At 42.2% G+C, this 25,295-nt stretch overlaps 1 protein-coding gene across 1 annotated transcript in view; it reads right to left on the reverse strand.

The window, feature by feature from the left end:
- Positions 1-25,295, reverse strand: part of LOC143172797 (netrin receptor DCC) — a 579,706-nt gene that overhangs the window by 16,616 nt on the left and 537,795 nt on the right. Inside the window, exons 24-27 of the mRNA XM_076362578.1 lie at positions 20,244-20,470; positions 17,614-17,730; positions 13,227-13,382; positions 4,623-4,835 (exon numbers count right to left, since the gene is read on the reverse strand). Coding sequence (XP_076218693.1) covers positions 4,623-4,835; positions 13,227-13,382; positions 17,614-17,730; positions 20,244-20,470 — 713 coding nt within the window. The remainder of the gene's footprint in view (positions 1-4,622; positions 4,836-13,226; positions 13,383-17,613; positions 17,731-20,243; positions 20,471-25,295) is intronic.

A 25,295-nucleotide genomic window follows, 5' to 3' on the forward strand; every position in this document is an offset into this window, starting at 1 on the left:
CCAGGCAATATCCAGCTGCTGCTTTTTACACAGGGATGTTTACTGCCAGATTTCTTCACCTCATTCTTCACTTTTACTCCCCAAGCCACCTGACATCGAAAAGACAGGATTTTTTTCCAAAGCGGCAAAGAAATAAATCTTGTGCAGTTCATCTGCAGTGCAACCCTTCCCCTGCACTCGAGCCCACAGCCAGTTTGGGGCATACCCTAGCGCTGAGCAGGAGGAAGGAAAATCGAGCTCAATATTGCTGTACAATAAAGTGGTTTTTAACTCTGGGGTATCACTGAGTGATTCCAGGAAGACCGAGGGGACGACAATTTAGATTTCCAACTACACTTTTTTGGTGGAGTAGCGACAGAAAAAATGCAGCATTTTTACAGTCTCACAAAAGATACGGGAGCCTGAAAAGGCTGAAGTTTTAGAACTGTGACACAATATGAAAACCACCACTTCACAGGCGGTATTTTCTGTCACCTCACGCTTGCTTCTGCAGAAGAAAAATGACCTCCTAATTCAGGTTCATTTAAAATGCAGCTGATCATCAAGACCTAAAGGGAATTTTCATTTGTGAGGGGAAAAAAAAAAATCCTTCCTGTCCATTTGTGGAATTTATGTCAGATCTATAATGCAATAAGCTCAACACTCCATCAAACATTTTCTATTTAACCTGAAAGGGGACTAAGTCAAATCACTTATATGCCTATGTGTATGATTTGCAAAGAGGAGCAAGTGCAGCCACAGTGGGGACTGGAAATACCATGGAGCGATTCTCACGCCTTCAGAATAAGTATTAGGAACCTCAAGTGCTCGATCACAAAGCAGTGATGAAAAGGTGAGATCTCCTATAAAACATCAATGGGAAGGGCTTAATGTGAAGAGTTCAGATTTACTGGGCTCAAGCAAAATAAAAAGGAAAAAAAAAAAAGAAGAAAAATGGCAGATTTTAGCTCTGGATTAGGCTGATGTCATGACCCAAAACCAGGAGCACAGCCTTTTAAATATTTATTCATATCCTCATGGCAAAATCCCCCGCAACTGAATAATGATCTCTGTATGTCTTTTTTATGAACCATATGATAGAGTTTAACAGCTAATTATAATGCCACTACAGAGATATACTGAACAGATAAAATATTGGAGGAGATACCTCCTTTTAGCATCAGGTCAATCAAAGCCAAGAAAAAGCCCTGTACTCATCTATCCTCTGGGCAGGATCCAAAAATTAATTTCAATACTAATGTTGTATGAGGGCAAGTGTTAGACACCAGCTCCAGGACTATAATCTCAATATACAAATACATCTGGAGCTTCAGCAGGCAGTTGGCTGTGGGGCAGGCGGTGGGGATGGTTGAGGACCAGAGGACACCACTGCCTGGCATTTCCATACAAGCTACTCTATAAAAGGAGATGTAAAACTCATAGGGCTAGACGGAGGAGAGTCTGCAAACCAGCAGTGAAGGGATTTCAAGGGAAAGGTCCACTTAACTTCACGTTCCTGCTTTTTAAAGTCTTTGCTGGAAATCTCTGGATCAATCTCTGCAGTTCTCTGTTGCTTTCTCCCCTTCTGAATTCTGCAGGATTGTTCCATTAGAGTTATGTATTGTCTGAAGGGATAAGACACCTGATTGACATGCATTTAAAAAATAGGAGAGCAAAGCAAAGAGTAGTTTAATTGGTTTAAGTGATGATGAGTCCATTACTTATTGTGCTATTACTTTATTACGGAGGATATGTAAAAATGTCTTGAGTTTAAGAAAAATGTAATGAAAATTTAATTAATTCTATCTAGCTGGTTAAGGAAAGTAACAGTTATTCCAACATGGGAATTTCCTAAGAGCCTTTTAAACCTGAGATGTCCGTAAGTGGGGTATAATTAGCAGACGCGGTCCATAAGGGAATTTGCTCAGCTGGCCTGCAGAGAGCTCGGCCACTTTTGCTCTGCCAGTGGGGACTAGGGAGGAGCGACTGTGCAGGGACGTGTCAGTCATCTTTTCTAGGAGCTTTGCTCAAATAGACAAATACATCACAAGCTTCGTAAAGTCACAAGTATCTTCAAAATTTCCCTTTCATGGGTACCTAACAATGGCTGAGATATCAGCCATATATGTTCAGCCTGGAGAAGAGAAGGCTCCGGGGAGACCTTATAGCAGCCTTCCAGTACCTGAAGGGGCCTACAGGAAAGCTGGAGAGGGACTTTTTCCAAGGGCATGTAGTGATAGGACAAGGGGTAATGGCTTTAAACTGAAAGAAGGTCGGTCTAGATTAGATATAAGGAAGAAATCCTTCACTGTGAGGGTGGTGAGGCACTGGAACAGGTTGCCCAGAGAAGCTGTGGCTGCCCCATCCCTGGCAGTGTTCGAGGCCAGGTTGGACGGGGCTTTGAGCAACCTGGTCTAGTGGAAGGTGTCCCTGCCCATGGCAGGGGGCTTGGAACTAGATGATCTTTAAGATCCCTTCCAACCCAAACCATTCTATGATCCCATCATCATGCTAATGGCTAGTATTAAATACTCAAAATTGCTGGTGAAACAAAGTGCTCTTTCTCAACATCTCTTTTTCAATGCTTTCTCTCTCCACTCCCATTTTAAGTGAAAAGAAGAGTTCCAGAGGAATGGGATTCAGGAGTGGGTACTGAAAGAGCAACCTAGTTTTGAGGGATCATGTGCAGGACCAGGATCAGTTCTGCACACCCCACTGCCCCGAGGCACAAATAGAAGTTAACATTTACAAAGGAAACCTTTCTACAAGAAACTGGTAAAGGAAACAACATCAGTCTGGCTAATGACTCTGAGGACAAGTACCTTGAGAAAAGCAAGAGAAACCATACATAGAGAGAAATAAATAGCCCCCAACACCGCAAAATAGCCCGAGGCAGATCAGAAATGAAGTTATACACAATTCTAAAAAGTAAAAATTGTGGTTTCAGCATAACAGTGAGTACAATAGTTTGAATGCCATATATAACCCAGCAACACGTTTTCGTCTATGTGACAGAATCCAGAAAAACAGATTTTTTCATTGCTTTAGCATTTGCTTTATTTATTTCCATTGCTTTATGGCAGATTATTGCCATCAACTTTCAAGTCTTAATTTTGCCTAGCAACAAAGTTCTGCATGTTGTTTGTAGGAAACATTGTATCCGCTTACGTGAGATTACTTACTCAAAAAAAGGCAATTTTATTTTTCAGGATGATGGGGTTCTTTATGAAGATAAGTAACATGCCCCGACCTCCTCTCTCTTTACCACGCCTGCTAATTATAATGGTTAAAATATAAACTCTGATTGCCTTAGAGAACAAACAGTCCTTTCGAGGTAACCAGGCTTACTCACTAGAGTAAGACAAGTAGAATTGGATCCTCATAAAGTAAAATGCAGTACTGCATAAAGATGAATGGACTCTGTTATATATAAAAAATAATTCACCAGCACTACTTGGCAAAAGCAGTTCTCCAACAAATAAGGATTTATGTACTTCTGTCCGCTGTCAGAAACTGGATTACTTGCTGATGGATAGCAGGTGTTTCTAGTAAAAATGCAGAGATGTTTTGGTAGCTTTCTTGTTGCAAACATCGACCTAACATATGCTGTATGGCAAGAAAGCTATGCTCGGAGAGCAGCATTAGAATAGAAAAGAGTAAAGCTGAAATCTCAAAGGTTGTCTGAGCCAAACTAGAGATTATCCAAGCTGAAGGAGTAGGGCAAACAGTTAAAATGAGATACCAGCCTGCAACCCCCCCCCTTTTTTTTTCCTTAATAGCTCTAGTAGTTAGGGTCACGAAGGCAAATGTTGTTACTCAAATTATACCAGTCCATGTGAAGAACAATTCTAGCACTGGGCCTACTTTACGAACAAAGCAGATACCATATATATATATATAATAGAAATGTCCTCATTTGATCCAACGGCGAAGTTTTAAAACAGCTCTCTAGAAATGGTGCTGCTCTGGAAACAAACCCAGGAATGAGCTGGAGAGGCACCGCTCCCTCTTGCTCTGCCGTGCCCCACGCTGCCATGCCCCCCACCCAGGAACGGATGCTTCACTACAGCCATACGCAGCCATTTCATCTAACCCCGAAACCAGCCCACGGCTTCATTCAACAGTGGCACTATTCTACAGCCCTGTTTTGTTTTGGTTTTTTTTAAATAATAATTTTCTTTCTGTTCCTTGCACGCTTGCTATTTAATTTTTAAGTAGGTTGCACACTGGAGTGGACTGCAGTCAGTTCTTCTCCAGCATACATAAATGGTCCTTTCATTATTGAACAGGCAAGCCTTGAAACAAGAGTCAAGCATTTGGCACTCGTTCAAGTTACTGTAGCATAACAGGAGACTGGAAACAAGACCAAGTGATTAATTTGGCATCGCATCTAATTCATTTTTATCACTTACTTGTTAACTCTGATTTTAAGCTATTGCCTTGTCCTGAGTTTTTATTCCAGATTGTCAGAATGAAATACTAGATTATGATCATAAAATTGTACATATCCACTTTCCATTCTGCCACAACTTACAGATATTTCTTCAAGGTATGGGACAGTCTTGTGCTCTCTATTTTTTCCTGAATTGAAAGTCAGTGGTTCAGATGAGCGGTACCGGAGACTTTTCCCCCATCACTCTTACCTGTTTGAGACAGAAGTGGTGTGTAAGGGACTTTCGGTTCTATTGCACTCATGGGCGGAGGTAGCAAGGGGTTGGCAAAGCTGCGGAGAGGGTGTGTAGGGCGGACGCAGGCGGTGGGGATGGTTCTGCTCGGGGCGTCCTCGTTGTTGGAGTGCTCAGGCTGCGTCTGCGGTAGCAAGGACGGCTGCTGTGGTGCTGGTCCTTCGCTCACAGCTGCAAGAGAAGAGTCAAAAAAAAAAAAAAAGAAAAAACAAAGAACTATCATTGATGTGGTTTTTATGTCCCATTTCCTACTTTTATGGTCATTTTCAGCAGAAGGGACAGCATTAGCCTCCACCCTCCAAGAAGGTGCAGGAAATGTGCAAACAGTTCCATCAAAATTAAAAACCAGATGTCCCTCAGAGCGGCCGTGTACCATGTGAAAGTCAATGCATCTTCCTTTAAAGAAAAAAACAAAAACCAAGCATGATATTTTTATCTCCTTCTCTCTATCTTTCCTCTCTATGTGGTTTTAAATATTAAAAATCAATAAACACATAAATACATCATGTGGAGATTGAAACAAGGTACGACTATGGAAACATTATATTCAGCACAATGGTGCTGTTCTAGTCATAGTGGAGAAAAGCTAGAGACAAAGAAAGGAGTTAATTAATTTCCACATAACCGATCACCAATATTGTTTTTCCTTGAGACAGTTGTAACATTTAGTGTGCCAAAGGAGTAGGTTGCTGTTTTATTAGCCTATATTCAAAGTCAATTCTTCAGAGACTGAAATGTTCCATGTCAACCTTCTAATATACAAGGCAGCTTCCCTATATTCTGCAGTGTTTCTTAAAAGAAGCTTTCAGTATCAACCTCTGTCATGGACTTTCCATGGCAGAAAACAGAAGGAAATGTAGTATTAAGGAAAACAAAGGTTGAGACAAAGAGAAAAGCCCTTTATTTCTACAGCCCTCTAGAAACCCATGTTGTACCCAAACTATAAATTACAATATGATTGTGATTGTACAGGAGTTTTCAGGATGGGTATGGCCCACAGCGTTGTCTAACATCACCAGTACTTTGAATGCAGAAAAAGGTTCTCCTGAGGTTTATTAGATGCAAAATCTTCTAATCCTGTAGTCTAAAATTAGAGCGTCTTCTGTGGAGTGTGTGCAGTGAAGAAGATGCTGCGTAGGAAGAGGGATAGAAGACAACAAGAGGCGGGATGCACACTCACACATCCCGGTGGCATCGCCCGGATTTATGGCACTGCTCTTTACCTAACACTGACTCTTGGTCACGAAGAGAAACTCACTGCTGCTGTTTACACAGCAGTGTAAACAATACTGTACCACATTACTCAGACTTTAAGAAGTTTAAGAAAATAAACAAAGACAGAAAGAAGAATCCCAAAGAAAACATTATTTTGCTCTTGTAAGGGAACTGTAATTGGAATAAACAACCACCTTCAAAGTTTTGAAAACTTTAAAATCTGTTCCTGACCACTATGCCTACCATGACAAGCTGAACTAGTTAAGAATTAATTACAAGGGGGACTGATAAGTGTAAGTCTGCTGTGGTGCTTTATGGATGGCAGCAAGAAGTTCATTTCCCCATGCCACAGGAAAGAGCCTGCCACTTCTACCTCTATTTTCTTCCTATTGCAGGACGAGAATAAGTGAATTGGATTGAAAACACCATCTCATATCTTCTTTTCCAAATCCTGCATCACGAGTGCCGTTGAGGCTTCCCCAGAGCTCGGGTCTGTGGCCTCTCCTGGCCCCTCTCCCAGCTCCTGCCCCACTGCCCCAAGGAGCAGCACTGGAGAAAGTTCTCCCCTTGGTGAGAGTGCCCACAAGGCCTGACATTATTTGCAAGCAGAACAGTGGAAGGAAGCAAACTGGTTAGTGAAGAGCCTGATCACAACAGGAGCTTACTTAATTTGAGCGTGTTGGTGTTGTCTGGTGTCTCCACAGTATCTATGCCAGCCAGGATGGCTCACAGCACAACCGTTAATCATGCAGCTTGTGGCAGGAAACAGAAAACTAGCAAAAGCTCAACCTTTTACTGAAGAAAACAACCTTCCTGACACACAGATATCAGAATTAGTTATTATATTGGGACCCAAAATGCTCCAGAGGATCTGGTTTCTTTCAAAGCCTGCTGCAACAACCAGAACTCATTGTGCAAATAACATGCAATTACACAGCCAAGTCAAATCTCAAGGCATTTTATAATAATTAATGTCAAAGTATATAAGTAATTACAGCCTACTAAGTGGCAAAACCATTTTGAAAAATGGAAATGAGGATTTCTCCTCATTTCCACAGCCCCGTTGTTTGTTCCTATGGCAATATCGCAGACATCCCTGGCAATATTGAACACCACGGATAGGAACCCAACTACAGGATCAGACCAAGGTCAAAATCATCTACAGTTTGTAAAAGTTTGCCCGACTGTGGCTCATTTTCCTTGGTTCCACCTTCAAGGCTCTTTGCATTATCATGCCATCACCCAAGCTCTGCTTTTCCATTTCCTTCCTTGCCCAGCAGACCCCTCTCTGTTTTCTTCTCCGAGGACTAACACTCTCCTTAAGGAGGCCAGAGGTATTGAGGTTATTTGTAACAGGGTAGAGCAGGATGATAGTTTAGCTCATTCCACCCTTACTCACTGCTCACACATTCAAGAAGGTGTTGCTGTGTACGTTGCAGCGTGTTGCTGCTCTAAGCTACCATGGGCATGGGGCTCTTCTCTCCCTTCACCCTGTCCCAGCCAAGGAAGATGCAAAATAGCATGTGAGTCTCACAGAGGTATGCATCTGAGGTTACAATGCTTTCTGGAGCAAATCCTTGGCAAGGCCTTCGCTTAAAGTAAAAATAAAGCCTTTTGTCTATGCTTTTAGCCTCAAAACGTCTTTCAACATGTTTGTCAAAGTCTGAACTTCCTACGCAGCCCAACGCTTTTCGTTGTGTCCTTAAGGACAGTTCTTTTGGGATGCTCTTGACCTGCTTGGAGAAACAAGTAAATCAGACACTTACTGCTACTCGCCATCAAATACCTTCTTGGTATTTTCTGCAGTGGTGCTCTCAGATAACAAAGCTTTGTCAGCTTTATCAGCTCGCATCAGCGTAACGGTCTCTGCATTAAAAGCCTTTGTATTAAATTACTGGTTTAGCATATGGGTATGTTTTATCTTATGGATTTAGTTGTAAAATCTGGAGACCTACATAACTGTTATTACATAAAAGACTTCAGGTTCTCCTCCAGCTATTACTGAAGAGAAAGGTGTGATGACTCTATTAAAATTAGAAGCTAGAGTTGGGATTTAAATATTGAAGGTAAGTGGCCTAATGAAGGTGCTTCATGCTTGAGAAGACTTTTTTCTAAAATAAGATGTGCACGCTTGCAAACATAATGAGAACCATCAATTTGCAATTCACACAAGTCCCTGCAGGAAGAGAGGATGGATTGTTTATTTGAAGGATGGATGAAGACGAGCACATCGCTGCTGCTGCCTGCATCACCTACAAGAATCCCCTGCCTAGCAGCCAGATATTTGCCTTCATACACCTCAACAAAAGTGCCCAAGAATTCTGATTATTTCTACTAATCCAATTATTACCTTTTTTTTTTACAGAAAGTAGACTCCCAATTGACCTTTAAGATGAAGCAGATAATACCATGCTGCATTCCAGTTGTGATCTTTCGCTCTTGAATTTAGTAAAATATTTTACCACAGTAAAGAAAATATTATGCTATACATGAAGATCTGTTCTAAAGCCCAGTAAAACCAATTAGGGTCTCTCATTGCTTTGGAGAAGCCTTGCATAAAGCCCTACTTGCATTCACTTTACGTGTGAGGAACACTGAGAATGAGCTTGCTTTGAACTTCAATAGCCATGGACACTGCTCACCAAGCAGAAGAATAAATATCTGATACCAAGTCTTTTGATCTTCCCTTCGCTTTTGCATAATTGTTGGTTGGTACAATGCTGTTAACCAGTTTAAAGAATTTAGGTCTCTGAACATATTTTTACAGTGTATATCTTCTATTCAGAAGTAACACTGGAAATACTCCCACTTGGATTTGTAGCTATCGGCTCTGCCACAGTCCGAGGTAATGAAAAATCAATACGGATTGAACACAAAAGGTAGTAACAATTCAAAGTACGTGATGGTAGATGGGGACTTAAAATGACTGAACTTTATTCCATATCTGCTAATGACTTTCTGTGTATTTTTTAACTTATACAGGTTATAAATGTCACGTGACCAAGACTATATACCTCTTTAATGCTGACAAACCAGGGCCTCGTTCCTGTTGGGATCTCTGGATGTTATCGTAGCACAAGCAGCAATATTTTTTTAATGCATCTATTGTCAGGTTACTACTCGTGCAATTTTAGGTATGTCCCAAAGAATACTTTTGAGAAATACTTTTAAAAAATTGCTAATCTAAACCTGAATCACGGGAACATGGCAGAAGCATTTTTAAATCATATGTGGTTACATCCAAAGAATTACATACTGAAAAAAATAAATTGCTTTGCTGATGATTCTGTTGGCAAAGGAAAACAAAGAAAGCGAGGCGCTAAACAGGACCTTACCCACAACTCCATTACAGCACTCATCCCGCTTCTGTGAGATGTGGCATCCCCTGCTGAAACCAAACTGGACCGTTGAATAAAAATGACCATTTCCACTAAGTCCAGAACGCAGCTACTATGGTAGAAGGGTTTTAAGCTTCCCAGCTGGATGGGCTCGCTGCAGAGCTGACTGTTCACAGCCAGAAAGCCAGCTCCAAGAGGAAATGTGCTCAGGAAATATTTGCTTTAGTGCACCTCACTTTAACAGATTAATGTAGGTAAAGTTATCTCCATTCCATAATACTTTTCTATGGCTGTCTCAAGCTATTAATATAATTGTTGTTTTATTGTTCTGGTTTACACTATTTTCCATCTTTCTTTTTAATACTAGAAAATAATGTATCTTTATTTTTAAAAAAACATATTTTCTGAACATCTCCAAGTTTTCATTATGTGGATTATTAGGGCGATACACTGATGAATGGCTCCCTCTAAAAATGGTGCTGTTAGACCAGTTGTCATCTTTACGATTAGCCTGAAGAAAAGTACTCTGCCTCCTGTAGAAGTGCGATCAGGATGGGGCCAGAACACAATCTGTTTCTGCTGACCAGCACGTGGATGGGGATGGGGCAGGATGGGGATGGGGCCACCCCAGTACCTCCCAAGTGGGAGATGGTTTCCTCCAGCTCTCTTCTTTCCCTGCTGGAGACCGTGATGGCTCAGCATCTCCAGTACCTGCGGCAGAGGAAGAAAAAGAACATCTTCTTCCTTCTGTAACACATGGCAAACTAGGCATGTCACCATCTTCCCCTACCTGTCTTGATAAAATTGTAAGCAGCGGGTGCGATGGAGCTCTGCAGGAGACTGAAGAAGGCGGCAAACCATGGGAAGGATTGCTGACCAGACAACAGTCACTTTATTACGGCTCAGACATGTTTTCTGTCTGGAAAAAAATGATATTTAGCAATTGTATTTTATGGCTAGTAGTGTCATCAGCAGTAATTAAACAGGCAAGACAGCTTGCCCCAGCTCTGGCTGGGGCCTGACACTCCTTTCCATTTTCTTTAGTTTCCTCTTCAGTAGAACATTTGTCCTAAAGATAAGTTGCAGCACTCGAATCTTCGGGTCAATGAAAAAGGCCTTCAGAAACAGAGGAAGGTGTTCGAGCATTGTCTGTACGGCAGGATGCAGAGCAACACCCTTGCTAATGGCATGGCATATGATTTATTCAGGGATTGCTACATCTTGATCAATAGGGTGCTCGGTCATGCAGTACCGCAGGTAGGCTCTGTCTCGGAGGAGTTATCGCTGGGTATTTCTTTTTCAGACACAGCTGCAATTGGTCAAGCGTCAAGTGAATTTTTCACTGAGGGGTAAAACACACGAAAAAGCTTTATGTATCATCTCTACAGTCTCTTTAACTGCTAGTTGCTCTCAACTGCATGATCATATTAAGAAAACAGACAAAAAAGAAATAAACTCAAAGTGTTAGAGTAATTTTGTTGATCTATCCCCATTCTCTGCTGCAGCGAGGTGGTCAGTGAGGCAGTGGGAGGTGAGCCACAAACGAAGCAGCTGCTTTTCAGTCGGATGCGCTGGAGATTGACTGCTCCCCCAGATGGGCTGACATCGCCAGCGCCAGCATTCGGCAGCAACAGCACCGGTGCTGAGAAAAGCTTCAGGCATCATATTAGAAATGTACTTTTTCTATCCCTTCATCCCTCCTCGGACTGAAAAGTAATGAACACTGCCATTATATAAACCTAGAGAACCGCTTGGCTGGTTGTGACGGTGTCAAGTGTCACTAGAAAACAAACACTATTTCCACGTCCTTGTCTGCGGCTCCGCTTCATTGCCGTGGCGGTGAAAATGTAAGGCACAGCGAAGGAAGAGAATATGTCATTTGGAGGTATTCTGTATGATCTGGGAGCTTTGGAAGTCAATAGCCTTTGCTAGAGAGCAAAACTGCAATGGCTGTAACAGGTTGTCATTGCACATTGTAACGGGCTTAGATAATTCTCGAAATACCACAGAGTCTTCATTACCCAGCCCTCAATAATCTGAAACTAGCCGTTATCCAAACAAGCCTATGTCCACTGCTTTTGAATTATTTAATGGGAAATTGCCTAAATTATCTGAAGTCTTCACTGCTTGAGCTTTTCCAAGGCCCATCAGGTCTTCTGAATAATTAAAGCTGTTTTGTAATCGAGCTTCTTGCAGAAAACTTTTGTGTATTAGCAATCATCTGTTCAGCTCGCAAGCATGCTGCACTTGAAAGACTTGGGCAAACCCAGACCTTTCTATACAGACCTTCCCGCAGGAACAGCCACTGGATCCAACAGGATCTCAAAGACATTCCTCTTTTTGAAAATCTCACCTCCAGACTACTACACCTGTAAATCTAGTGGCCGGACCAGGCAGAAGCTGGATGCACCAGGCATGTGTGATTTTGGGGGTTGTGCCTAACCGATCCCTCAGCAATCGTGTCCCTGCCAGCACTCCGTATGGTATTTACCAGCTGAGCTGCCTGCAACCCTGAGGCATCAGCAGAACTAGGGAAACCTCCCTCACTTTCACAGCTAGACTTTGGATCTGAGGACTGAAGATGCTCAGGTCCTTTACGAGCAAGCCGAGATGATGATGGCTGAGCAAACAATTCAGTCTTCAAATTTTTCTTCTTCCGTCTCCATGATCAGGCAGGGGGTAGTTACTTTTATTTTTTTTTCCCCCCAACATTCAGTGTGTGCCAAGCAAGAAACTGAATCTACTTTGTTTCTGTGCATTGCATTTGTGGTGGATTTGGTATTAATTTAAGCAGCAGATCAAAACCTGATTATGCCAGCGAGGCCCTCCAGGGGAAATTGCCGTCTAGCTTTGAAAGGGCCTCAGCAACCACGCTGAAGAGAGGGGGAATGGCATTAGGGTGATGACTAGGACACCAGAACCCACCTTTTACCTACAATCCCACCACTGGATTTCAATCACCGGCCCCCAAGGACCTGTCTGAACTGACTGAAAGCAACAATCAAACAGGAAAAATCAGTCATTTCAAGATGAGTTCCCCATGGACCAGCAGCACAGACTCTCTGTGATGTGAAAAAAACGTGTAACAGATTGACATTCATCTGTCAATAACTCAGACTTGATATGCAGTAGAGTTAAGGGAGAAGTATAAGAAAATATGAGCCCTCCAACTGTAATTAATGTGCCAGAGCACGCTCGTTAGGCTTGAACAAAGAACAGATGGCTGCCGGTGGGGAAGAGGCTTACAAGTAAGTTGTGAAGGTGAGGCCGGGGGCTCGCGCTGCGTGCGTGCACTTTCCCCAGACCATGAGAAGGTGAAGAACAGTTATGGGAACACACGAGCCACAAATCTATTACTGCAGAGGAGCAAATATGAATATAGAGCTCGCTCTAGAAAAGAGACGAGGTGAGACAGGATAACACTATTCAAATGTATACAGGGATCTGCAAAAAGAAGAAAATAAACTGTTCTCTATGCCTGCTATAAGCGAAACAAGAAACAATTGGCTTAAATTTTAGCAAGTTAGATATTAAAGAAAATGTTCGTAGCAGTGAGGGCAGCTAAGCCCGGGAAGACACTGTGTGGAGAGGTCGTGTAAGTGCTATCATGGATGAATTTAATGCGTGATGATACTAGATTCTGCCTTGGGATGAAGAAGAGCTCGTGAAGCCTGCATTTTTCTGGGAATATCCTTATGAATAAAGCAAAGGAAATGAAAGAACAGTGAAATGACTGACAGACCTGCAGAAAAGACAAGAATGAATTAGAGATGCAGTGACTTTTAACCTTTAAGGTGTTCAGTAAAGATTGGAAATTCCAACTGGAGCTGCTGCTGGAGAAGAGGCAGCCCATGGCCAGTTGCTGCTACCCAGACCGGACTTACCCTGGCTCCCAAAAAGCAGGGCAGCATGATTTGCATTGGCTAGAACTTATACATCCCAATGATACAAAGCAACCTATTTCCAAGCACTTTAATAGCGAAGAGCAGAAGAAAAGCACTGTACTGACTTCTTCCTGCTCCAAAGGTCCTGTCCACAGAGAGGGTCGGGAACGGCACCGGCCGAAGGGTGAACTGCGGGTGCGGGTATCCGCAGGTCGGGGACGGCAGGATCCCGGGGTACTGGGCACTTTCTAGTGTTGGCACCGGAATGGCACTGACCACAGCTAAAAGGAAAGAAGGAGAGAGAGATTAAATGGGTGCTTTCGTAAAATCAAAAAAAAAGTCCTTAGAGGGTCAGTAGGGAACCAGAAACAACCATGTTTCGCAAGCGAAGTACCCAAATGCTCGGTATAAAACGTGCCTCTGCCCACAGAAGCCACCTCTGTATACAGAAATACGCCTCTTTGGTACACATTGGATAACTGCAAGTGCAGTCTGCTATTATCTGTAAAATTAAATAGCTTTTTGTCTGTGTTCCAGCTATTCAGCCGCATTTCGGGGGGTGCTTTATATCCCTTGACAAATAAGCGAGAAGGAATGGATCAGGCCATTTAAGGGCTTATTTCAGTTGTCTAAGCACAGGTCCCTGGTGCCATTTCTGATGCCTTAGGAGAGCCTGCTGCCCTCAGCCGCTGCTCTGGAGGAGTGTGGGCTCCTGCAACTCTTCCATCATGTCTGCCAGCTTCACACCAATGTCCCTGACACCCTCGGATGTCCCCAGTGGCACAGGACCCCCCTGTTTACCCATCAGCTGAGGCTGTCTGGGCATCATTCCCCACTCAGGAATGCCCAAGCCTGTAAGGAACAGGGGTGAGGTGTGCCAGCAAACCGGTAGCTAAAAGTCTGAAGTTGAAGTTGAGTTGAATCGAAGTGAAACGCTTTGATTTGAAAATCTCAAAACATTCATCACAGCGTGATGAATTCAGGCTTTCCTGTGAGTTATCTCCTTTATTTTCAACAGTCAACGCTTGAAGAGTGGGTGATAATAATGCTATACAAATCATAAATTCCTGTGTAGCTTTTAGGAAAAACTTGGAAACTCTCATTAAAGTTTTGCCCAGCTAAACAATAAGTAGAGATTTTTGGCTCATTGATGATAAGGTTTGGCTTATCTAGCACCTTTCACACATGAATTATAAACAATGCTGTAAACCTTAAGATAGTAATTACAATTACTTCTAGCTCCTACTACATCCATTACACAGAGTGGCGAATTGGGCTACCTGCCCAAGGTCACGCAAGAAGCCATGACGGTGCCAAGACTTTACGAGGGTGTTTTTAAGCACACGGCTTTCAGCGAGACAATGCTGCACTTCCAGAGGTAACGGACAAGTGTGGAGATGAAAAAAACTCATGAAGAAATGCTAACCTGGGTGATTTGAGCTTCAGAGTTGTCTGGGTTCAATTCAACCACTCTTAGAAGAGAATTTCTACTATTCAGACATTTCATTTTGTCTGTATAAGACATTTTTATTGACAATATTTATAACCTTGCTGACAGTGAAAAATATCACTCTTTATTGAATCCTATTAAAGAACAACTTGTTTTTCAAAGTCCATTCCTTCATTTCTTTTTAGGCTGTAGATACCTAGCGCTTTCATTTTTAAAATAAGACCGGATTACTATTCATTGCAGTACTCTCTTGTAGAGAAGCTGGAGAAAAGGTAACATCAAACATTTTCAATAAATCTTTGCAATTTCAAGCAGGTATGACAACAAATCTGTTCTGTCATAGCCTGTCAGCAATTGAATTTGCACTTAATATTGATATACTGAGACACTGAAAACAGAAATTCTCTGACCAAATCATGGAGCTCCCTAAACACTGGTCTACATTTACAATGTACTGTATCATCTAAAAAAAGCAGCACCCAAGAACAGCTTACAGAAATGACAAAGTAGGACACTCTGGATTGCATTCAAGCACCCCAGAGGCTGCCAAAGCAACTGAGTCGACATGTTCGTATTTCCCTGAAAAAAAGAATTGTTGTGATTTTCTGCCTTTTTAGGGAGGGCGATAAACAGAAAAAAACCTCCCCCAAAACAGCAGAAGTCTCTCTCCAAACTGATTTACTCTGCAAGCATTTTATTTTCGTCTTCCGTAAGTAAAGATTACAAACAGAAAACAGGAGAACTGCAATACTTGAATGCAAAACCCTGCAAAGACTTTCTCAATTATTTTTCTCTGTATATACTCCTCTCCATACGACAGCCTTGGTATTTGTCACTGCCTGTATTTCAGTAGCATTAGAGCCATCAAAGACATCACTAAAATCTTATCAAATTTATCTGGTTCATGCTCCTTCCACTTCAGTATGCAAAGGCGCATTATGGAGTATATTTGTTCTCAAAGACTGCAAATACTGATTACTGAGATGAGCGTGAATACTTCCAGATTTGGTATTTAACAATTAACAGTATGCGTTTTTTACTTCAGAATTATGATGTTGCTTCTTCAATCCATTTACTCGCTCACTGCTGACAATTTCTTTCAGTATCAGGCAAACGGAGAGAAATTAATTAAAGCATCTAATCTGACAAAGCCTCGATTCTATTTTCTGGGGAAAGAAACATATTAAGTGTAACTCAGCCTGCACAAATGCACAAACAAGACTTTTATAAATCTGAGTTTATTTATTTGCAAACAATCATAATATGTTGTCACTGTAGATTAGATTTATACTGTTGAAAATATAAATATATAGAAAAGAGGACATCATTTGTCAAAATGCATCATTTGACTGAAAAAACTAAGTATGTTTAAGAGCACTTTTATCTATAAGCTGTAGAACAATGTTGACTTGACTTGTACTTAACTAACACTGCTATTGACCCGTTATAATTACAACTGATTTGGTTCCGATTTTGCTTACACCGCTCCAAATCCATCCATTTTCTTGGACTGCTGCCCTCCTTCAACCCAGGCCAACCCAGGAGGATTCCCACTGAGCAAAGGGCAAATTGCCTGATTGTGAGATTAGTGTGGTTACAAGATGGGAATATTTCCTGCGGCATGGTCAGGTGGAGTAAGAGCTTTCTCCCCCTCAACCCAGAGGTCTTCCTTCCAGACCATAAAGAGGGTGGAGGCTGAAATGTGGAGATATGTCCAGCCCAAGGCATGAAGAACTGGCATCCAGTCTCTCCCTGGGCACTTGTGGTTTATCCTCGCAAGGGCTGGGTACTGAGGCTGAGCAGCACGACCTGAACCTCACCCGTAATGAACACAAATCGGAGGAACCAATACTAGCTCCTACTAACTAATTTACTGAACAAAGCCATGGCAGGTTATTCCCTCCCCTCCCCTTCATTCAGTTCCTTCTGGTTTTTTTTAATATATCATTTGTGATGTGCCCTTCCATAAACCTACAAACAGTCACTTTCATTTAACCATCAGAGCTAGAAAGAAATTTTGTGATGAAACGGATTTCTGTCAGTGTATGTTCATTTTTCTTAACTCCGACTATTTACACGGATGTACCAATTCCTATAGATTTTCCATCGGGTCTATTTTGTGAGGTCAAAGGTAGAACTTCTAGCTAAAAGCTGAGAGCTACCAAGAGACTGATCACAGGGCTGCTCAGAGGAAAGGTGGAGACCTGAAGCCTCATCCTCCCCCAGGAACCTGATCAGTGCCAAACCCTGTCTCCAGTGCCTCGGGCTCGCACGTATCCCTTTCCTTTGCTCAGATGTGGAACAAGGTCACTTCAGAAATTTTAATAAGTTCTGCAGGATGGGAGAACCTATCTAATGTTCTCCAGCCTTCCTGTCTTTCTTGCGTGCTTTGCTGCTTTGAAAAAGATTCACTTCACCTATGAAATTTGTTCAATGATAAACGCTCTGTGGTCACTAAAATTTAACACCTATTAAAAATATCTTGTCTCCTCATTTACTTGGCTTTATAAGAGAGCTGCCCCATATTAAAAAAGCATATAGTGGCGTGGCCAACTACTATAGACAAAAGAAAATACAGCAGAAACTGAAATAATGTCCAGCTGATTATGATGATGATGATGATAATAATAATAATAATAATAATAATAATAATAATAATAATAATATCACAATTTACATGTATGTATTGCAAAGCCTTCTGCTCTGGCAGCTTGAACTCTTAGCCCTGTTTTTAAAGTCTTATGGGAGGGAGACGGGGGGATTTATCCATCACTATCCACCTGGCAAAAATAGGAAAGATGACTCTTTAGGCTTAGCCTGGGCTGAGTCTAGCAGAAGTATGGTTTCTGAATTCTCTCCATGGTTTTTCCACTGATGCGTTGTGAAGCCCTGGCAAGCTTCCAGACCTTATACTTTTTTTTAGATGAAGAAAATACTGCTAATGCTATTTAACTTTATGAGGCATAACTAGATCATATTCGAAAGATCGTATGAGATCTTCAGATGGGTGAGCGTGGCTTGTGGGGTGCAGAAGGGGGCTGGGGGAAGGTCTTGGTACTCACGAGGGTTGTTTGGTTGGGAATCCATGGGGATCATGAGCTTGGCACGGGTGGCTCTGCGGGCAGCAAGCGAGCGCTCTAACGTGGACATGCTGCTTCCAACATCTTCTGTCTCAGGACCTAGAGAAAAACAACACGATAGCTCAGCTGAAAATGCTGTAAATGCATGCTTCTCTTCACCCTACATCTAGCAGAACGATCAACAGGCTTTTTTAGAATTCAGTTATTTTAACCGATCATTAAATATCACCACTTGCAAAGAGCTGCACAGACGATTTTGGCTGCCTTTTCTGAATAAAATTATTGTTTGCATTTTTCTGTAAGAGAATTAAGATATCATGTCCCCTTTTTCTTTGCCTCTGAAATTATCTTCATAATAAGATAAATAAATATTCGCTTCATAAAAATAGGACATTTTTCTTGTAACTTCCCTTTTATAAACTTATTTTAAAATTCAAGTATCAAGACCAGAAAAAGGCTGCATAAATTCAGGTGCCTACCAAACCTGGCAGCCAAGAATTGTCTTTGAAATACATCAGAAGGATGAAAATGACCTTCCTTGTGAGATGCCACAAAGTCCCATGTCCTGATTGTCCGGTAATTCATGGTGGCTCTTCCAGCCTGTGCATCTTTTTTTTTCTACAGAAACCATGGCAAGTTAAAGATGTGCCTGGATCTTCCCCTTATTTGGTCCTGGATCACAACTAGCACATCTAGATCAGAGAGCTGAGATAAGCTGCCTAATGTCCGATCCAATTCAAAACTGTCCCAGCAGCTATAGAAATGAGCTATTCTGTTTAGGTATTGAAATATGGATGCTCTAATTTAGTCACATTAGTATAGGATACTGGACGTATTCAAAAATTCTAGAGAATACACTTGTCAGAAAGAAAGTGTGCCTGGAACTGGATGTTCGGTGGAGTAATTTGCAAGGAAATAAAAGCTGTATTTCTCTCTTCGTACCTTGTTTCACATGAACCTTGTATTTATGTTACTTTTGCTATTTGAATAAACCATGGGTGAAGTCAGTTTAGTACTGTCATACAGTTAAGCTTAATGCCCACTCAGAATATTCATCTCAGATGTACCCAAGCAAACACATATCCCTTAAAAAAGAAAGAAAAAGATTTGCATGAAAAGACTATTTTTTTCCCAAATCACTCTTCTCTGAATTGCAGGACTGAAATGCCAAGTCTTCTATCGATGGCCATCCAAAGACCTAATTGCTAGTGAAAAGCCAGGGACAGTAGTACTGAACTGTGTATGCCAGAATGGGAAGAAACATAAAGGCATTTATTTACAGTCCAAGGCGTTTACACGTAAAATATCTAGCCCAGCCTTCGTCGTTAACTTGCTCATATGCTGTGATGACTTCCTACCCTGCACTCGACTGCAAGCCTACTGCAATCAATGCAGCTCTCACACTGATCTTTCTGGATCCTGGCTCAGCTCTCCTGATCATCAGCAATATCTGTTTAGGCAAAGGGAAACTTCTGGTTATGTTTTCCCAATGTCTAATACCACGAGGACCTTTGCATCAAAACCAACAGAAATCACCGTCACAATTATCTTCTAAATGGTAAACTATCAGCCCAAAACACAATGTCAGAAAAAGAAAATTAGATCCATTTAGACATTTGAAAACTGTTCCTTTTTAACTTTTCTTTCCTTGCAAGAACAGGAGCTACGGAAAAGGGACAAAAACATCAGAGGCGTCTGAAAAAGTCACCTTCATTATTTACAGCCCCAGCCGATATTCTGGAATTATTTCACTCCGTCACCCACAAGCAATGTGTTCATGATGAACTCAAGACAAATATGTTTATGTTTTCAACTTCCATGCTGTGTTTCACCCTCCGTCCCCCTCTGTACACACCACCTGTCTCTCCCAAGTCTTTCTATTATTATGGTGGAAAAAATGTTATCAGCTAAAGTGAAACCCGTGATGTGCTGTGTGCACTAAGGTTAAAAAAAGGAGGAGGAAACTTCACTGAAACTACACTTTTCTTACAGAATTTCTTTCTTCATATCTGTAAGTTTTCTCAGTCTCCCTGGCTCAAATTCTGCTCCTGGTGATGCTGCTGACCTTCTTCCTGATCACGTTCTCCCTTTGCTCCATTTTTCATTTCTTTTTTCCCCCACTTACTTCTCCATGCCCCCTTTTTCCTCTCTGTTTTTCTTAATACGGTATGCAAATTTAATAACATTTGACTTCCAGTTGAATTCCTGAACTTAAAAAGTTAGAATGGTGTAAAAATAAAAAAACATGGGTATTCCCCTAGTCTGAAACCACTGCAAAAATCATCTAGGAACATCTCTCCTGGCACCCGTAGCAGAGCTGTCAATTCTTCCAGTCTCCTCCTGGATCTTGCCAGGTTTAGCCCTCTGTTAGAGACTCCACGTGCTGGGCTAAGGTCACTAATCAGCAATATCAAATTAATTTAAAGAAAATTTATATCCTGGTGATGGAGAAAAAAAAATTGGGAGTACCTGGAATGGGGTTGGACCAGATGACCTTTAAGGTCCCTTCCAAGCCAAACCATTCTATGATTCTACGATTCTAATTTCCCCAACTCTACAGAGCAAGTGAAGACCAGCCAATTTCCATCCCTCCTGCCCTCGGAGCCCCTCACCGGGCTGCGGGGTGCTCTTGCTGCCCAGCTGCGTTTCCGACTGGCTGTGGCTGACGGGGGTGATGTCCTGGCAGCTCTGCATCGGGGAGTCCCTTCCTGCAGGGTCCGAGCCTGCCGGCTTCTCGATGTTCTTCATTTCCATCTCCTCGTGGTGTATCCACAGATCCGGGGGTCTCAGGTCCTTCTGGCTGCCCTTCCTTTTACCAGCGCTGTGGGTTGCACGTTTCCTGCAGCGAACAAAGATCAAAACTGCCACGTAAGAACGTTTTTCCCCTTTATAAGACCAAAAAAGTGATGTCTCCTCATTGGTGTCTCTCTAAGGAGCCCCCCTGGTTGTGTCCTTCAAAGGACAGCAGTTATCTTGGTGTGGCCCTATGCTTCCTGGAGTCTGCTCCAGGGGATGGGCCTGGGGCTCAGCAGGGTGGCTCATTTTTTGCACCCCCTGATGTAGAAGCTGGGGGAAACCACTCTTCCCGGAACAGAAGGGAAGTGGCCGGTTTCATCTCGGGAAGAGCAGCACTTGTGGAGTGCCTGCATCTAAAAACAGCGACTGAAAACTGCTGAGCTCATTTCCGCCAGGTTATGTGCATCTTATACCCCCCGCAACTGCGTGCAGCATGTGTTGTATTTCTTTAAATATACACTAAAGCGGTATTTTTATTACAGAAAAGCTCAGAAATCCAGAGTAGCATTTCCCAGAGCGACATTAACTCTCCTCTCTTTATGCATAGGTATTACAATACGCCCTCGTGTCAGCGGGCCACCTGCTCCGGGGAGCACACACCAAAGAAAACCTTGATCTCCAGGGGTACTGAGTGCTCTCAGCTACTCGTTATTCCCGTCTACGTTCACCCCAAAACACAGCTGTGCACCTCCTGAAGGGAAGGCTCTTTCCCGAATCCATGGAAAGCAATGCAAAACCATTCACCGGCGTCCCTAGGACTCGCTCCGCGTGCGTCATTTGAGTACGTGTGCTCAGATAACTGCCCTTCCTATCACAGGTGCAGGCAATATTGTGGAAGGTGGCATGGGGTTATTTTAGCAGAAGAAAGTTTGAGGAAATTTTAAACTTTGAGAAACTCCAATTGTTGGAGTCAATTTCTGTTCTTTTCTAAATTTTCTCAGTCTGGTCTAGAAAGCAAGAGATGCGTGTCACAACTACGTGCATCACCAAACATTTTGCTTTCAAGAGAAGGAACAAACACATCCTATAATTTAAAATGTCACCGAGGGCACAGCCCTGTCTCAGCCCCAGGAGCCGATGGCAATGACAGCAGAAATATCCCAGTCCTCAAACTGCCACCCTTAAAGGCAGAAATTGTTTTAGGTCCTTTGACTGGTCGGTACCCCAAAAGCTCTTCAAGGGTCAAAAGATTAATTTTAAAATGCGATCTGGAAAGTTAGCAGCGGAGGCGACGCTGAGGCCGTTCAGAGATTTTTGTTTATAGCCCACAAGAAATAAGAGTGATGGCCTCTGGTCATAGCTGCTTCCTATGTTTAGTCTGTTACTTGCTAATTGCCAAAACTTAATTTAAAATGACAGTATTGCAAACAACAGGAAGAAAGAACACGGAATAAAGACAGTTCTTTAACGCCTTCTTGCACAGACCCTAGTACCATCCTGATTAACACCTACAAGAATAATTATGAGCACTTTCATTCAAACCTTCAGGTATGACCCTCCTGAAGTTAAAAAGTAAAGTTGTTCTTTCTGTCTCATTCAAAAAAAGACCGTAATTTTGGTTCTAAACAAGGAATTACTTTCTTCACTTCGGGATACAGCAGCTTTTTTGTCACTTGCAATTGAAAAGAATTCATTTCTCTAGACTTGAGCTAGGCAAAAGAAATTTCAGCCCTAAAGTAATTTTAGACACAACTGTAAATAAGGGGTCATAATGAATGTGTCATTCCAGCCATAACTATAAAACCACTACAGCAATGATATCATTTAAAAATATATGCAATGATCTAGCTTGGTTTGCATTGTTTTTTCTCACAAATTATTGATGTTCTGACAGCTCGTGGGTAGCAAATTGAATCAGAGCCAGGAGCGCATACGAAAAGGTCATCAATAACAGATGAAAATAAATCCTCCCCTGGAATGTTTTGTTTATGCAATGCAGAAGTTGAGGTTCAGCTTCTGAAAATGCATCTACCCTCAATTTCAGGGAGAGGCAGGACCTTTGCTGCGCCAGGCGAGCACATTATATCTACAGAAGACAGTCATAAAAGCTTCAACATCAGCTTCAAACCTCAGCTGCAGCAATGGAAACTCATGCTTTGGAACTTGAGTGTTGATATTTACAGTGGGATTCAAATTTAGTCCATTATCCATATTATAACTGGATTGGGAAGACAAAGAATTTGGAATAGAAAAATTGATCTTGGATGGCAGCGTTTCTGTTGTTCAATTATTTTACAACATTAAGTGCATCCTGCTTGCATACTATAATGATATACATTCTTTTCCCAAGGATGGATATAAAAACAGAGTTCAGCTCTGCCCTTAAATTATATATTATGGTCACGCAATCTTGAATAACGACAGCAGAACTTAAGCTGTACTTTCAAAACAAATAAGCTCTCTGGATAGGAAACTCTCGTTGTCTCTTTCTATGGTTTCCAGCACAACACCGCCTGGGCAGTGACTCCAGCAATTATACAGCACACCCACATAGGTCCTAACAATATACACATGCTACATAGAATAATTTTTCAAATACGCCAGAGTGAGATTACTCTTCATTGCCTTCATTTTGGAGTTACATTACCCCAGAGAAAACAGTTACGGTTATAACAACTCAGCCTAGTTTATTTTTTTAACAACAACTGAAGATGTCTCCATCTGAAGATCTCAGAAATAAACTGTTCTCCTGGGCAAAACAAGTTTTTGCTTGTAAAAAAAACCCCATGGGTAACCACCCAGTCCCGGTGCGATCAGATGCCTTTCTCATGGAGCAGGGACAGTTTCGGAGGCAGGACACAGAAGCAATGGCCCCATAAGACGTAACCGCCTCCCACACGAACCCTGAGCCTCCTGTGCTACTGTTTGCAAAGCACTTTGAAGATACTCAACAATGAATGTGAACATTACTTCACCTTAGTTATCCCTCTGATGCATGGGTTAGTATTTTATATTTTTTGCTCTTTACTCTTAACCTGGCAAAAAAATGTGCACTTTGCCTTTTGGGCCGTATTAAAGGCAATTCAACTCGTATAGAAGTCCTGTACACAAAAAAAAAAGAAGACAAAACGATTCTTTCTCCAGAAAATCTCCCCCAGTGTTTACAGATGAAAAATTATTTCATTTTGGCCTCTTTATTTCCTGCCAGCCATCCTGAAAAGCTGAAACACCAGTACCTGTCTCTCCCATCATCTGCCTTCGTGCTCCTCTCCCCCGTGGTGAGATCCAGCCTCACGCCACCGTGCAAGAGATGGGGCAGAGGCCACAGCTAGCGAGCAACCCCGGCGTGGAGGAAGCACAGAAACCAGGAGTATCTCCAGGGAACACAGCAGTGACATACGGAGGCTCTTTAGTGGCTGCCAACTCATTCCCCGCTAGTTTGAGTTTGATTACGCTGTGGTTAATGCCTCCCCCGAGCCTTCCCAAATGTATACTGACACAACCCTATTACTTACACAGGACTTAAACTAGTCTTAGCTTATTTTTTGCAGCCTCTTTTTACACCGCCCCCCCACCCAGCACACTAATTGGCTGGGCACTTGTCCAAGACCATGCTTCATTTTTAATGGTTTAAATATGCACTATTTACATACCAGGCTCGGACTAGATGTCCACCTTCACCTTCTCTCCCGTGTAGTCATAACCTCGTGTTACCAGTCCACAGGCTAATTGTTCTGGCATGTTGCAAATTTTTGTTACACCCTGAAGCCTTAAAAAATTCCTGGAAGAAGCAGGTCCTGCAGTTCGGGTGTATGCTGTACAAAGCGGTATTTTCCCTTATTTTAAGATTCAACGGGGATTCGTCTTCTCTAAGCTTAAGCTCTGAACTGACCTGCCTGGACCAGGAGTGCACTGAAGGACGGAGCTGATGGGTGGCCCCATCCTCCGTCCTCCGTCCTCTATGGCACCACATCAGCAGACACTGCCAGCACAAGGCAGCGAGCATCTCGTGCTGCGGAAGATGTAATTACGGTGAGGGTATGAATCTCAGTTACTGCAGGAGCCATACGTTCCCCTTATGCACAACTGGCTAAGTTATTGCACCTGAATCTTTACTCACATTTTTCTCCCCTATTTTTTTACTGTCGTCAAACTGTCACAGGGTTTGTATGGCTGATATTTCATTCTTCCCTAGATGGCAGAGACAGAAAATACCTACTAAGCCACCCAGGTCAGTACCAGGTTGTTCTGTATAATATGCTTTATTGTGCTTTGTTCAGCCAAGTTTTAATTAACTTAAGAAATATGACTTTCCTCCACTGAAGGCTTACAGGAGATCATTCCATCACCTGCAAGTTTTTGCTCTGGGGAAGGACATACGCATTATCCAACGAGACCTGGCCTCTACCCTTACCGCAGTCCTTTTGTTCAGTAGTTCATCAGTGATTTTAAACTAAGAACCAGCTGCCAATAAAAGTCTGAATCTAAACTCTTTGTATCACAGTATGCATCTCTCCAGGCAGGTCAGAAACAAAGTAATTCCCACCAACAACCTCTGTTTTGAGGAAGTCAATGTTTTTTCCTGTTGTGCTAAATTTAAGGTCCACTGTTTAATTTTTATTGCCCTATATTTTCCCCACTTTCAGTGCAGAAACGGTTGGTTTAGGGTAACTTGGGTGCGATTCACCTGCCCATAGTATAGACATTTAGACGTTAAACAGCAAATCCAAATCCACCAGCTTCACATTTTTTTAATCAATGGACAGCAATAAGCATCTTCAGACGGCAAGTCTTCCAACGTCTTAGGATAAGACGAATGATTCTTTGAACGCTCCTGTTCCTCCCCAGGGGCTACAGAAGAGGTCAAGGTTGATTAATTCAAACTTGGATATTTAAGTTTTAGACACCTAATTCTGGATAGATTAATC

The sequence above is a fragment of the Aptenodytes patagonicus genome, chromosome Z (assembly GCF_965638725.1).
Source record: "Aptenodytes patagonicus chromosome Z, bAptPat1.pri.cur, whole genome shotgun sequence".
Taxonomy (NCBI): domain Eukaryota; kingdom Metazoa; phylum Chordata; class Aves; order Sphenisciformes; family Spheniscidae; genus Aptenodytes; species Aptenodytes patagonicus.